The sequence below is a fragment of the Aspergillus homomorphus genome (genome assembly GCF_003184865.1).
Source record: "Aspergillus homomorphus CBS 101889 unplaced genomic scaffold BO97scaffold_15, whole genome shotgun sequence".
Classification (NCBI taxonomy): Eukaryota; Fungi; Ascomycota; class Eurotiomycetes; order Eurotiales; family Aspergillaceae; genus Aspergillus; species Aspergillus homomorphus.
The window spans coordinates 1-13,535 of NW_020291901.1; the positions used below are offsets into that span (position 1 = coordinate 1).

Below are 13,535 nucleotides of genomic sequence, written 5' to 3' on the forward strand. Positions count from 1 at the left end.
GGGGGGGGGAAAGGGAAAGGCTCTAAAGAAGGGAACAGGTCTTGCTGTGAAGAGAATAGTGTGGAGAAATGGGTTGTGTTCTCTTAAGGTGGAAGATGCAGTGGTGATGTCGAAGGGATAATATTGACGTTGACGTTGTTGTTGTTTGGTGGTGCCTTTCCAGCGTCTTCGAGGAGGTGCTGTTGGAAGGAGGGAGATTTGGATGCCCGAGAGAAAGCAGGAAGAATCGTACGGACAGTCTGCAGTATACGTAGTACTAAGATGGATTGGGAATGTTGAGCACCTTCAAGTCTCGACTGACTGACTGACTGACATTTCGGACAAGCCAGAAAGGAAGAGATTCACTCTGTCCAGTTTCCAGTGTGTCCGGTCTGTCCGGTCTGTCTAGTGTTTGCAGCCTTTCCACACTTCGTCAACCCCATGGGTGACTTTGCGCAAGACTTGGACGGGGAAAACGAATCAACGCGGCCCGGCGGGGTGGATGGAAGACTTGTTTGGGGTTAGATTCCAGCCGTTGCTGCACAAAAAGTTGGCAGAACCAATGGCAATTATGGCCGTGAGAAGAGTCCACCCTGGCTCGCTCAGTCGGAGAGGAAAAGATCGGCCTTAATTCGATCGGATAGCTTTCCGACAAATCAGATCGCAGTTTTTGACACCCACGACAGCTGGATATGGTAAAAGCTGAGGGGGGCCGGGGGGGGGCTTGTTGCTGACTTAAGCCAGGAAAGAGAGCGCAAGAGGCCGAGTGAGAAAAATCTCACTCGCGACTAGCTCAGGGAAAGTTTTCCGGTTGACAAGGGCCCACGATTGAGAATTCTCGGTGCACGAAAAAGGATTAAAGGATTCTAGGCTAAGCAATGACCGAGTAGCGCCGCCAAAGCCCCGTAGAGCACGTCGTTCTGGATTCATGCAGACAGGAGTAGAGTAGGGAGTTACGAGCAGATAATAAGGTAGCTGAAGATGGGGACTCATGTCCTCATGGCCATTAATGTCCTCCCATTTCCTCCGCGGCTGAGTCAGCTCGAAGTTGGATTCTTGTTGGTCAACACTTCCACTGCGACGCGTACTTAACTCGTACTAGTGTCCCTCATCATCATCATCCGCTTCTTATGCGCATCCAATGCGAATACGTTTTCCAAGGAGGATGAAAAAGAACAAGAAGACCAAGGCCGAAGGGATTCCGGGTGTTGATGCTAAAAACCGGAAATGCCAGCTGAGGATCACGGTCAATCCCTGCACGATATGACATGCGTTCCCTCCTTTTTGGGAGGGTTCTCTCATCCTCGTCTCGAATATCCATAACAGGAGTGGATTCTCTGCTCCCTTGCCTTGTGGCCCGGGGGGGAGATCATGTTACCGTCAGCTCGGATGCGCTTTCAGCTGGTGGATACGCGATCGAACGATCTGTCTTACTCCCCAGTGGAACGGCAGGAATTAGTCCTACCGCAGTCCTACCTCTGGTCCTTGGCCATTCCACGGCGAAGTTATCCGCCTCTCAACTTCAAAGTGTCGTCGTGGAGGGAGGTCAAACTGCACTGGGTGGGGATCGCCCGCGACAGGCAGACGGGAGGGTCCAGCAGCACAAGAAAGAAAACCCTGCTTGAAACCTGCCCTGAGAGCTTGGACGCAATGCTGGACAAAGCTTGGTTAACATATCTCTCTCTCCTCCCTCCACGATTCTCGTCTCTCGAGTCTCATGCTGGAACTTCTTTTTAGGGGCAGTGGACGCCGGTGTCTGGCATGCGTCCTAGTTTCGACGCTAGTGAAAGTTTCCCACTGCATCGGACCTGGCTAGGTAGGAGGAGGGGATAGTCTGGAACCTATATGACCTGTATTATGGGCGGACCCAGGAGAACTTCCTTTGCATCTGGCGAGTTCGATTTCCGACACTAAGGAATCGATTCCGATCTGTCCACCCTTCCCGACGGCTCGGGCTCGGCTCCGGTTTACCACCCCAGCCCCGGGGAGCCGTGACGGTACTTTTGCATCATTACCTTAATGGGTCGTACTATTAGTCGGCCGTAGGGGTTTGAACAGGTTAATTCTGTTGTCTAACCTACTCCACCCAAGTTTCCCCCTTCCCGGAAACACCATTCTACTCGTAGCAATGGACCCGCGGCCGCTCTCTACTGGGCGGATTGAAATTCTTTGCTGTGAGTATGACAGGTTTCAGACAGTCTGGACGAACACCTTACGGAGTAGATGTTGCGATTAGATCTAGATCGGGTATGTGCAAAGCACCACATGATTTACAAAAATGATATGTACAATTTATGACTGGTGCGAAGTCGATACAGGTTATAAATAAGCCGGCTTCTCGACCGGTCGACCCTGTCGCTTGACGTTGGGCACGCATATACATACGCCATGCCTAAAGAAGGAAGCCATGACTCCTTCAGCTTTAGAGCCAAGATCAGCCGCAAATCCCGAAGAAGCTCGCAGGGGTCATCCTCATGCTAGGCGGGGATAGACTTCGGCCCGCTCAATTCGGGCGAACCAGGCGGCCCATAAAGCGCGCTTGACGGATGCCTTGGAGGGCATGCAGCTACTCGCAAGCTTTAGTGGTATGGTTAGGCCCCGAGCACCCAATCTGGCAGGGGCGTCAGGGGACCTGAACTAGAAGTCAATAGCCACGCAGCTCCTCTGGGACAAATGACAGGTCAACAGATATGAGAGCCTAGCCGCTCCAGACGTCAGTAGTTGGGCCCAACGCCTAAGCGACCGGCTTCCATTATGGCCTGTAATGTATGCTTCAAGGTGGCCGAGGAACCTCCGATGACTGCGACAGAGGCCGTCTACGGTCGGATAAAACCAGACTGTCCATGGAGAGAGCCGTCCAGGGATACCGGGACTGGGTCTGTGAACTGGGAGGAGCTGCTCGCGTGACATCGCCTGTGATCTGCTCGGGGTCCACAAAATTGGGGTAGTCATCCTGGTCCGTCGAACTAGACTCGGAGGGGCGGGTGTTGACGAGCGAAACCAGCTTTCGCAAGACGCCAAACTCTAGCTTCAATTTAACACTGTAAACTGCGGCTTTCAGGGTGGTCTGGAGGGTGTACAATCCCACATACTCCAGTACCAGGAGAGAAACATCTAGCAGAACGATAACCAGGTTGATTGCTATCAACTCATACATGCTCTTGTGCCGTTGCGGGTCCTTCTCTGGTCGTAGTCGAAGCAGGTTGATCGTTTCCACGATATAGATGCCGGAAATGAGAATCTCTTGGGCGCAGAACCAAGCCAATTGCATCCGCTCCATCACGTTATAACCTCGGATGATCGGCTGGGAGCCGACGTAGATGGTGGTATAGGTCAGGACAGTTGTGGGTATGAGCAGGATAATCGCGTCGATGATAATCATGGCGAGCACACGTCGGAGGGTCGTTTGGCTTTGCACAACCAAGTGGAGGCGAGAGTATAATACAATGGATTGGCCAGGGACCATGAAATAGAAGCCGATTGTCGAAAGGGTGACTGCAAACCACAATGGCCCAACTGCAAAGAACTCCAACAGATAGCCAACCGCGTGAGGGATGACCCCCAGCACGTCCGACAGGAGCATGCTCCAGAAGTAAAGACCACTGTAGCGAGTGAAGGTGAGGAAAATGAGGATAACGAGTTCGACCGCATTGTACAATGCAATGGCACTGAAGACAGACATCAGAATCTTGATTACGAGGCTAGATCCTTGGTAGCCTCCGATGAGGCCCTCCGGTGGGATGGAAAGAGAGTCCCACATGGCGTGGCGTCCAAAGAAATTCGCTGGTATCACCACGGATGCCGGTCACAGCTTGACGAGAGGGCGGGATAGGCGCGGTTGGGGATCGTGAAGATATCGTGATATCCCAGGGCACGGAGTCAGGCACACCGGTATAATATGAGAAATTCTAACGTTGGCCCGCTTGACAATTCAAGCGAGCCATGATCAGGGACAATGTAGTGCAGGAGCCGAACAGAAGCTTTGGAGGTCGAAGCGCAGTCTCATTTGCATGCTTGTTGTTCCAGACCTGACGACTGGCCAGCCGATCGGGCGCAATACGCTCGACCACCGGGGTTGGCCGGGTTGGTTGATGAAAGGGTCTCTGGCTTGAGGATCTCAATCAATGCGGTCCAAGCGTTATAAAGTCCGACCGCCAGCGAAATTTCCCCTTCCCAGCAGCGGGTTTTCTATTTATGTGCCTGCACAGTGCGCTAGTGGCAGGGGAAACGCAGTGGCGGCAAATGCTGGCGTTCCTGCAGAATGAAGGGGGAGGGCGAACAGCCTCGGATGAACGCGACGCAAGCGAGGATTGGGGATGGGCTGCGAGATGGCGCCTCTGGAAGGGTTATTTAAAGTTAAACACCCAAGGGAGGAGGCGGAGGAGGGGGGAAAGCAAGAGACTCGGGGGAAAAGGAGTTCCGACCAGGCAATGAAGAGATGAAGGGACAGGAACTGGGAAGAAAGGAAAACGACCCCCTTTCACTCCGAGAGAGGGGTCCAAGATAAGTCGCCACTATACGCGGTAACTTGATCGTTGTGACAAATGCAGACCCAGCAATTAGAGTAGCGGAGGGCAATTTCGTGAGAATTATGGATGATAAGTCACCGAGAATGGAAAATACAAGAGGAGACAGGAAGGGGAGAAGGTAGAGGGGGAAGTCCGGAGTTTGAAAGATTGAGCCGCCGATGATGATGATAATGATGATGGAAGTGCAGGAAGGAACAGGCCTTCTTTCTCTTGGTCTTGGTCTTGGTCTTGGAATGGGGAGAATGGGAGCCTGAGGGACCAGGCCAGAAACTGGGGCGAGCCAGGTCTCTCAGGCCCAGCCAGTCACATGTCCGGCCGCCCTTTTGGAGGTTCCTGTCCGGTGCCAGGTGGTTCCTGTCGGGTTCCTTGGTTCCTTTCTCTTTTCTTCTCTCCTTTTCTCCGGCTCTCCAATCATTCTTCCAATTGAACTACGCCTTGTTTCCGCCATCGCTTCTCGTCCGAGTCGTGTCTAGCTAATCCCGACAGCCTTTGAGAAATCTGAATCGCCAAGATGCCTTTTACCGTGTTTCAAGCTCAACAGTCTCGGTGTCGGACCCATTCGATGCCTGGGTCCGATCGATCATCTGGAGAGTCCGTCAGGGGATAACTTTACGAGCATCGCGAAAGTTTAATGAAGGTAGTGCGACATGAGTGAGCGTCCTTACTCAAATATGATGACACTGCTGTGTATTAGCTTGCGGGGCCCCGCCTGGCGTGGTTTGTGATCAATGCACCCCAGGCCTAGAACGACCCCGGAAGCAGTCCGTAACATCATTCTGGATGGTCGTCCACGAGGGGGCCATGCTCTGCAGGTACCGATTGCAGCCGAGCAGGCTTTCTGAGAAGTACCTGCCTATTCCATTGGTTTCAAAAAGGGGCCCTTGCAGTCATCACCTAGCTCATACTGATCATCTTGCCGAACATGGCCCTTGTCACAGGCAAAGTGATAAGAAGAGTCTCTCACTAGGATTGATCTCTATCACGGCATCAGCTTATTTACCTTCGACTTGAAGCTTGACCAACTTGCGGCTTGCATGGATCGACGACAAGCTCCATCGTTTCCCGGTCAAGACCAGACTGTATGCAACCACTAGGCCTTGCAGTATATTTTAAAGCCGGCGACAGACCCCGTACACAACCAAATTATCTCAATGACCATACCTAACCCGTCTTTCTCGTACTTCTTGTCCGCTCTCTACTCGCGTCGATGTTGTTCTCGTGCATCATGTCAGTGACCGTGACTTCGTCCCTACAATTACACTCGCGATGCAACGGTCCTCAAATACTAGCATCGCATGCTCCTATCACATTTCGCTGGACCTTATAAAGACAATAGAAGCCATTTGACAATGAGTTCATACCATAGACATATCCCATAATCAATTCAATTTTCTTCATCGGATCCCGATTCATTGCACACTGCACGCATGCTCTTGGACTTGTCCAATTCTGGAGAAAGAAAAGAAAACATTCCCCAATGCAACCATAAATCAGGCTACTGTCAACATTATTTGTTCAGTGCAACCTCTGAGAATCATTTAGGGTCTACAGTCTGTTCTCATCAATGAGCCGTTCCTCGTACCCTGACTCCGGTAGGAAGCTTAATCCTGAGCGACGCATGTCCCTATTTGATGGAGAGGGAAGATGAATGATATGCATTCCTTCGCCAAGGCCATGCGGGGAAGGCCGCGTAGCTCGGCGTAGGCCCAAATTCTGCCCCGAAGTCGGCGAGGGATTTCGACTTATATTAACCACCTCTCTCGGTGGAGCGACATAATATAATTCTACTAGTTAAGTATATTTTAGAAAAGCTTTAGAGTATGCACTAGATATATACTAAATATATATATAGTATATATACTTATTCACCTTATAAATCCCAATAAAAAAAGGTGTTCTAAAATAATTACCCTAATAAAATCATACTAATATAGAGTATACGCGAAGAAGCCTAATACAACAGGAGAGAAAAAGATTTATCGATCTTTTATACAGTATTCAAAAGGTACTTTGAAGCTATCTGCAGAGAGAAAAGATTAATATAGGTTCAACTCTCTCACCACTTATAGGGCAGCATTAGGCCTAAGGTGACCTGTTTTTGAACCACGCTGAGCTGGCACCCGCTGTCCGGATTATTCCATGATAATTCACACTGGTGATGTAGAAGATTTGATCATAATGATGTGATTTTAGTGAGCTATGAGTTGTTCCAAAATGTTTCTCACCTTACAGCTCTTATGAGCGGGGTAATGACTAATAAATAGATGCCACGAACACCCTCCTGCTCTCCATTTCAGTATAAAACTTGCTCTTTCTTACTAGATACAGTACAACACACTACTACGCCTTTTAAGAATCTCTAGACTGAACACTTCTCGAAATGCCCCGTGACGCAGACTTCCTCAGCCCACGCGAGCTGCTGGTAAATGATGGGTTTGTTTGCAAGCTTGCTTCATTTCGGAAACTGGGGGACCTCTGCATCAGGAATCAGACTCTGCCCGATTCTGACGACAGCCTGATGCAACAAGCTGGCTTTGAAGATAAAGCCTATAATGTGGTTGTATGATCCTTTCTGAGACATCATTTCACTTCAGTGTATCCAGATTCCACGGACAAAGGCACTCCCCTCCCGGCTAACTCCTTGTCAGCTTCCGTCTTACTTGCAGCCGATCCCTATTCAATTCCAGACGGTATTTGAAAGAATATTCTCCACTCGGTCCATATTCTAGACTACCCCTCACTCACTAACGCTATACAGGTCCGGCAAGTCGCTCTTAACCTCTATGTACGCTGAGAATCGCATCGCTGCTGCTCAAGGGGACAACTCAACCTCAGACGAGCTTCCATTATACAAACTGACAATCATATCTTTGTGATAGGAGCAGTACAACTATACCGCCACTGTGTGCAGTACCGCCTTACAACTTTGTTCTGCCGCGCCGGACGATTACAGTACGTCGATTTTGTCTCCGCCCCAAGAGACGTTGAAACTTACCACGCTGAAAATCAGACAAGATATTCCAGGACATGGAGGCATTGAGACAAGACCCCGACGACGACAACGCTCGGGACAAGGTCCAAAGAGAGATCAATGATCGAAAGTACCAAATCGACATACTTAAAGATCAGGCTGACGCCTGGAGCTCGTATCTCAGAACTTACAGCCTAAATGCGGAGGATTGTGAGACCAATGTGCATCAACTGGCTGCGCCTTTCCAGGGAACGACCTTGGCCGACATATTGAAAGATGAGATATCCGATCCCGAGTACCTCCAAATGGACCTTGATGCTCTGGATTGGACTAGGGTAGGTTCGATCTCGACAGTTGGCTGTCTGCATAAAGCTGACTTCCAATCAGAATCTGCTCGAGAGTTTTGCCATGATCGATGACTTGCAGGGTTCACTTCAGGAGGCCCAGAAGATGGCTGGTATGTCCTGGCGTTGCATTATCTGCGGGCATCTAGCCTCTCGTTAACGTGATAGCAGGAGCTGCATACCTTATTGCGGACGATATAGACGTGCTGCTGAAGTATGTCGAGGATCACCTTGATCCGGATGATAATCCTTTAGATGGCCTGGTAGAAGCGACCCTTCTGCGAAAATGGAATAACCTGGAGAAAGACGGTATGTCAAGGTCCGATGTATCAATTCTGTTTTCTGTTCGTGAAGACTGCCTGGTGCTGATTTATTGCCCAGTCAATGATTTCCTGGATGCATACAAACAGTAAGAATTATTGAATAGGCCTTTCCAGTGATTAGACACATATGATACCGTGTGTAACCAAAAATCTTTGATTTGATCCACAGAGAACAGAATGCAACGGTAGTGAGACGAACACATGAGATCATAATGAGAAGACCGGCCGGTAGAACGCGTCCCAGTGTAGCTCAAGTTTTTCCAGAGTACTCAAATCAAGGTCTTCGGGGTTTTCGATAGTGAGCTTCCAGAGAGTAAATGGCGGAGGTTGGGCGTGCTCGTGGTCATCGTACGTGGCTCTCTCCACGTCGCGGAGCCAAGCGCCCGACTCGTCAATCTCGTAGACATAGCGGTTTTGTCGGAGCTTGCTGACAAAATGCCAGACCTTGGTTCCCCCCGTATCTAGGTCGTACCCGAGATCTGAATAGGACCCGGAGGTTTCGATCCTGAACCTTACAAACGCGCGGCCATCGTGCACCGCGTCGGGCGTGGGTTTCACACCGATCAGGCGAGGCTCCAGGCCATTAAGACGGTAGTGAAATCCACCTGTGAAGGGGTATGCGTAGTTCTCCGGGCCGGGGTTGTAGTTGGCGCCTGGAATGGGCAATAGCGTGAACGTGGCACTATACCCTTGCTCACTGCTCTTCAGGCCTGTGATAACCGTCTCGGGAAAATTGGATGCTAACTACGAAGTGCTTTCGTCAGTTTTCGTCGGATAGCCAGAGTTGAATTTTTCATGGGCTGGGCTCGTACCTCATCAGAAAATGTGGTAGGAGTGGTAACTGAATCGAAGACATGGATTAGCTGCGACCCTAGAACATAATTCAAAGCACTATAACTGGATTCTACCCACGCGTGTATCCATTTGCATATTGAGCATCTACATCTTGCATCGCACCCCGCAGCTCTGCAATGCAGGCGGTTATATCGTCCACAGACATCTGTGAGTCCAGGATAATTTCGGGTTCTCTCAGAGTGTAGAATCGACAGGCATCGACCACATACTGCAACTGAATGACGAGCGTTGTCCGCAATTGGAGGTATCGATCATAGAATTTCGCTTCGGCCTGTGCGTATGCATCTTTCTCTTCCTCGTAGTGGGCTAGCAGTTCGTCGATGGCCTCGATGTCGCGGTTGGCTTCTAGCACCATGAGAGTGGCCTGGACATATTCCTGACCTTGCTTGACAGCCTCTGCCTGGGCCTGGGCCAATGCTCGGCCGTGAACCGCATGTTTGCGCAGGGTCAAGCGATAGTCACTGGCTCCGTCAATCGCGGGATTCTGTTGTGATGTGGCCCATTCCATTTGTTGGTCCGAGTCTAACTCCCACTCATCCCAAGCGGCCAGACTCATGATTAAGCTGGCGTCTGCATCAGTCCCATCAGAGCCGGAGACATCGCCGCCCAAAGTGGGCAGATCAATATCATCATGATCTCCAAGACGGTCAATCTTGCCCACAGCAGTGACAACATTGGCAATCTGGGGATACAGCTTTCCCAATGCTTTGGTATATTCCCACAAACCCTTGAAGGCTTTGGAGCCGAGGATGACATCTTCCGCAGCCCCTGCCGCTTTTTCTGCCTTCTCAACGTCTTCGACGATTTTTTCGACAGCGGCTGGGTCGCCCGACCCCTTCCCTACGGCGTAGATTCCGGCCGCAAATTCTAAAGCGGCGCACGATATGTCAGTTCGAATATGGCCCGTGACGGAATTCAATAGGAACAGGGAGCCACCCACGAAAGACGGCACCAAGGATTGTGCAAATTGCCAGGAAGGTCTCCCTCTTTATCCATTCATCGAGACCGTTTTCGAACCTGTCTTTTGCATGTCTCAGCTCTTCTTCATCATCACTAAGCAGTTTGTCGCAGGCCTCGACGGTATCTGCTGCAGCCTGATACTTAGCCAAGGCCTGTGACTGTAGATTGACCCTGGTTGACTGTTCGTTCTGAACGGTTGCGAGGAGGGTTTCCCCTGCCGCCTTGGCGTCATCGACCTGGTTTTTGGCAGCCTGAAAGGCCTCGTACTGCTCCTGAAAATTCTCGGCTGCCTGTCGCTGGGAATCAAGTGTGACGACATACTCGTCAAAGGTGAGGGTCGGAGCATAGTAGGAGTCGGGACCTGTCATGGCATGGGCAGCCAATTGCTGACCCAAGGAAACGGCTTGTGCCTTGGACAGAGCATGCGAGCCCGCTGTGGCCGCCGACTTGGCCACAAACGAGCAGATCAAGATGGCGACGGCGGGGTATGACCAGCAAACCGAAAGGGCGACTCGCAGCTCAGTGTCCAGAAAGGCTTGGTAGACCGAGGTCTGGTCGTCCCCGTGTCGGTCGCTGTAATAGACCTCCAGCTTGCCATCGTCGAACTTGATCTCAGCTTGCAAGTGGCCGAAATCAACTCCAAGTTCCAGCTCAGTGCGCTGATCTCCCTCGATAGAAACACTGATAGGCTGATCGAGAACGGCGGCATAAATCACCATGACACACTTTTTGGCTCCACTCTTGGACATATTGAGATGGACGGGCTGGTCGGCAGTAATAACTCGGGCATTGACTTCGAGGTCGGTCAATTCGTCTGCCGACATTTGGATCTCGGGCTCGGTCAATGCGAGGATATCGGTGTAAATCTCACAATAGCCTGGGAGCTGCTGCAGGATTGGTGTTCCATCCAGAAAGATAGAACGGTAGGTTGGTCCCTGCACGCGAAGGAGGATCTTTAGAGCAGTCTTGGAGGATTGAAAGGAGAACCACGACGGGGATCGATTGATTCATACCATTGCGTTGTCTTCATCCTTGGACTCATGGTTTGGGATGTCGTCCACCTGCTTCATCTGGCTGAATTTCTGCCATTGTGCGGGAGTGTTAGGCTGCGTGTTGGTAGACATGCTGCATCAATTGACTGAGAACTAAATAGATAGAATCTGCGAAAAGCAACAGCTTTTCATATCGGAGAGTATTGGTTAACGCGGGTGATGTTTTTAAAGCTTTGGATTCGATTGGGGTCTCGCTGGCACGCTACATCATCATGCCGCTGGAAGGTTACACTGCATGCAGTTGGCAGGTGCGCGATTTAAATCCCTGCGTTTGACAAACACCACAACACTCCAATAACCAGTTCTCCCGTGGAAACAATCATGTCAGACTCACATCATGCTGCACTTTATCCGTGATGTGAAAACAACCATATCTCTGCATTTCCATGCTTCTGGCAGGGTCAAAAGCAATATGGCAGCCAATCGACCCCAATGCTGCAACCCAGCCTTGCTGTATGCGTCAACGACAATGCCTCGCAGCTGTACGCCAAGCCTTGCAACATGCAACTCGGAACCAGACGGCTACAGTACAGTCGAAGCGGGGTTGGCGTTAGTAGGTTATGCAGACCATACGTGCTGAGGACCTTCTCGGACAATAAATACCCAGTTCTCTCGAAGTAATGACCGTATCGCCTCCTCTGCATCTCAATCAACGACTCCTCAACCTGTCTCATCTTCATATTCACACCTGCCAGATACGCACGGCCCAAGATGTCCACGGCCGGCGACGACGAAAAAAAATGGTACCCCATAGGACAGACGGTGGAAACCCCTTCGCGCGCTGCTCGACGTACCGGCCGTGCCGTGAAGGATGGTGGTGACGATGATGATGGGACCACCTTTGCTTTTGCCGACGCGGACATGGGCAAATTAAACCGATATCTCCATGGTGGAAGAGTTTTACCACTCGATAAAGACAGTTTCTGCCAAAAGGTTGGAATCTTGGACCAGAGCAAGATCACCGACCACATCTGGACCCAGATCAATGATTTGATCGGTACTTACAAAGAGGCAAGTCGAGTCTTCATGGGTTCATGCTTTCTAAGTGCAACCGATATCATATGGCTGATCGCGCTGACCTGGCTCCAGATCTACAAGGACTGCACCGATTTCCTTGGTGATGACAGCTCTGAAAAACGCAGACAGTGGACGAAAGAGGATGGCGATGACAGCGCCTTCGATGCCCTCTGTACTTTTGATAAGATGAACACTCTTGCGTCTCAGATTTACGGCTATGCAGACAACGCCGGGGCTGATGACAGCTCTTATTATTTGTTCATGCTCAACCAGTGCAAGAAATACAACGATGATAACGCAACTGACCAGCAGAAGCAGGAGGCCAGGAAAGCCATCCTAGATGCCACGGAGGATTTGCTTAGTGATGTCGAACCAATGCAGCTCCACGCTGCTAAGGTCTCGGATGCACTGGATGTTTTTGAAAAAGCCTGTGACAAGAGAGAGGGTGCGCTCGTTGACTCTGAAACTAGCATGACCTCCATTCTCAATGAGGATCTGGGAGACATAGACGATTTGCAGGACAAGATTGCGTCGCAGCTTGCGGATATTGCGGCCGACCAGAAAATCATTGATGCGGGTCAGTCCAGAAACAAACCCGTCTAAACTCTTCGCTCAGGTGTTGACTTGAAGGTTTCTAGATCGCTATGATCAACAAATGACAGCGGCATACGTTTGGATGTAAGTTTGCTCACTCAATCATTAGGTAGCACTCTGTGCGCCCTCTACCCCCCACCCCCAACTAACCTGTTGGCCATAGCCCTATCATCGGGACAATTGCCGGCCCCATCGTATTTGCGGAAAGACAGGCGGATATTGAGAAATACGAGAAGAAGATTGCGGCCCTGAAGGATCTGATCAGTTCCGAGCAGGACAAGATTGCATTGCATCAGCAACTACAAGGTCATGTCACTGCAATGTCGGTAAGTTCACCATCGCCGGGTTGCCTGACACAAACGATCCCCGAACTAACATCAGATGTTTAGAAACAATGTCAGGACTTGAAAGCACTCATCGGTCCGGCTAGAGAGACGGCCGAGAAGCTTAAAGGTGGCTGGGACTTGATGGGAGATGAGATTAGAAAGGTCCACAATACCGCGGAGAAGTTTGAAAACAAGATCCCCGGCGTGGACTTTGCTGATATCCAGCTCCAATCTATTGTTCGGGAGTGGAAAAAGCTCTACGAGGGTGGTATGGATCTTTCCCCCCTTTGCCCTACTTGTGCTCCGCATCTATGTCCTTTGCTAATTTGATGATCGAATCCTCAGTCACGGAGTATATCAAAACGGCTCCAGTCCTACCGAGGACTGATGTCATGTCAATTGATGACTACCATGATCAGATTAAGGACTTGATCAACTGAGCCTGCACATGGACACGGAATGATTGCTTGGATTAGGATAAAAACGACAGAGTAACGAGCTGTGGAAGGTAGTAGGGAGATTGTTAATCAAATAGCACGTGAATTTATATTCTTAACCATGATGTACGGGGTCCCGAACCTGATT

At 50.5% G+C, this 13,535-nt stretch overlaps 4 protein-coding genes across 4 annotated transcripts; 2 read left to right on the top strand and 2 right to left on the bottom strand.

Moving 5' to 3' along the window:
- Positions 1-2,294: 2,294 nt before the first annotated feature.
- Positions 2,295-3,739, bottom strand: BO97DRAFT_367615 (uncharacterized protein; the record flags this gene model as incomplete). The annotated part of the gene is made up of 2 exons (XM_025692665.1): positions 2,295-3,505; positions 3,548-3,739. The coding sequence occupies 2 exons, from the start codon at positions 3,737-3,739 to the stop codon at positions 2,753-2,755; spliced, it is 945 nt and encodes a 314-aa protein (XP_025551970.1). The 3' UTR covers positions 2,295-2,752.
- A 3,121-nt stretch (positions 3,740-6,860) lies between these two features.
- BO97DRAFT_442708 (uncharacterized protein) lies at positions 6,861-8,236 on the top strand (the record flags this gene model as incomplete). Its single annotated transcript, XM_025698290.1, has 8 exons — positions 6,861-7,068; positions 7,157-7,198; positions 7,267-7,293; positions 7,388-7,460; positions 7,519-7,814; positions 7,867-7,936; positions 7,995-8,132; positions 8,205-8,236. The coding sequence occupies exons 1-8, from the start codon at positions 6,889-6,891 to the stop codon at positions 8,234-8,236; spliced, it is 858 nt and encodes a 285-aa protein (XP_025551971.1). The 5' UTR covers positions 6,861-6,888.
- Positions 8,237-8,353: 117 nt separating this feature from the next.
- On the bottom strand, positions 8,354-11,085 carry BO97DRAFT_343662 (uncharacterized protein; the record flags this gene model as incomplete). Its single annotated transcript, XM_025691706.1, has 5 exons — positions 8,354-8,890; positions 8,959-8,987; positions 9,059-9,868; positions 9,942-10,896; positions 10,975-11,085. The coding sequence occupies 5 exons, from the start codon at positions 11,083-11,085 to the stop codon at positions 8,354-8,356; spliced, it is 2,442 nt and encodes an 813-aa protein (XP_025551972.1).
- A 639-nt stretch (positions 11,086-11,724) lies between these two features.
- Positions 11,725-13,525, top strand: BO97DRAFT_389211 (uncharacterized protein; the record flags this gene model as incomplete). Its single annotated transcript, XM_025693700.1, has 6 exons — positions 11,725-12,033; positions 12,103-12,607; positions 12,669-12,708; positions 12,788-12,950; positions 13,014-13,218; positions 13,296-13,525. The coding sequence occupies 6 exons, from the start codon at positions 11,725-11,727 to the stop codon at positions 13,388-13,390; spliced, it is 1,317 nt and encodes a 438-aa protein (XP_025551973.1). The 3' UTR covers positions 13,391-13,525.
- Between the last annotated feature and the right edge of the window lie 10 nt (positions 13,526-13,535).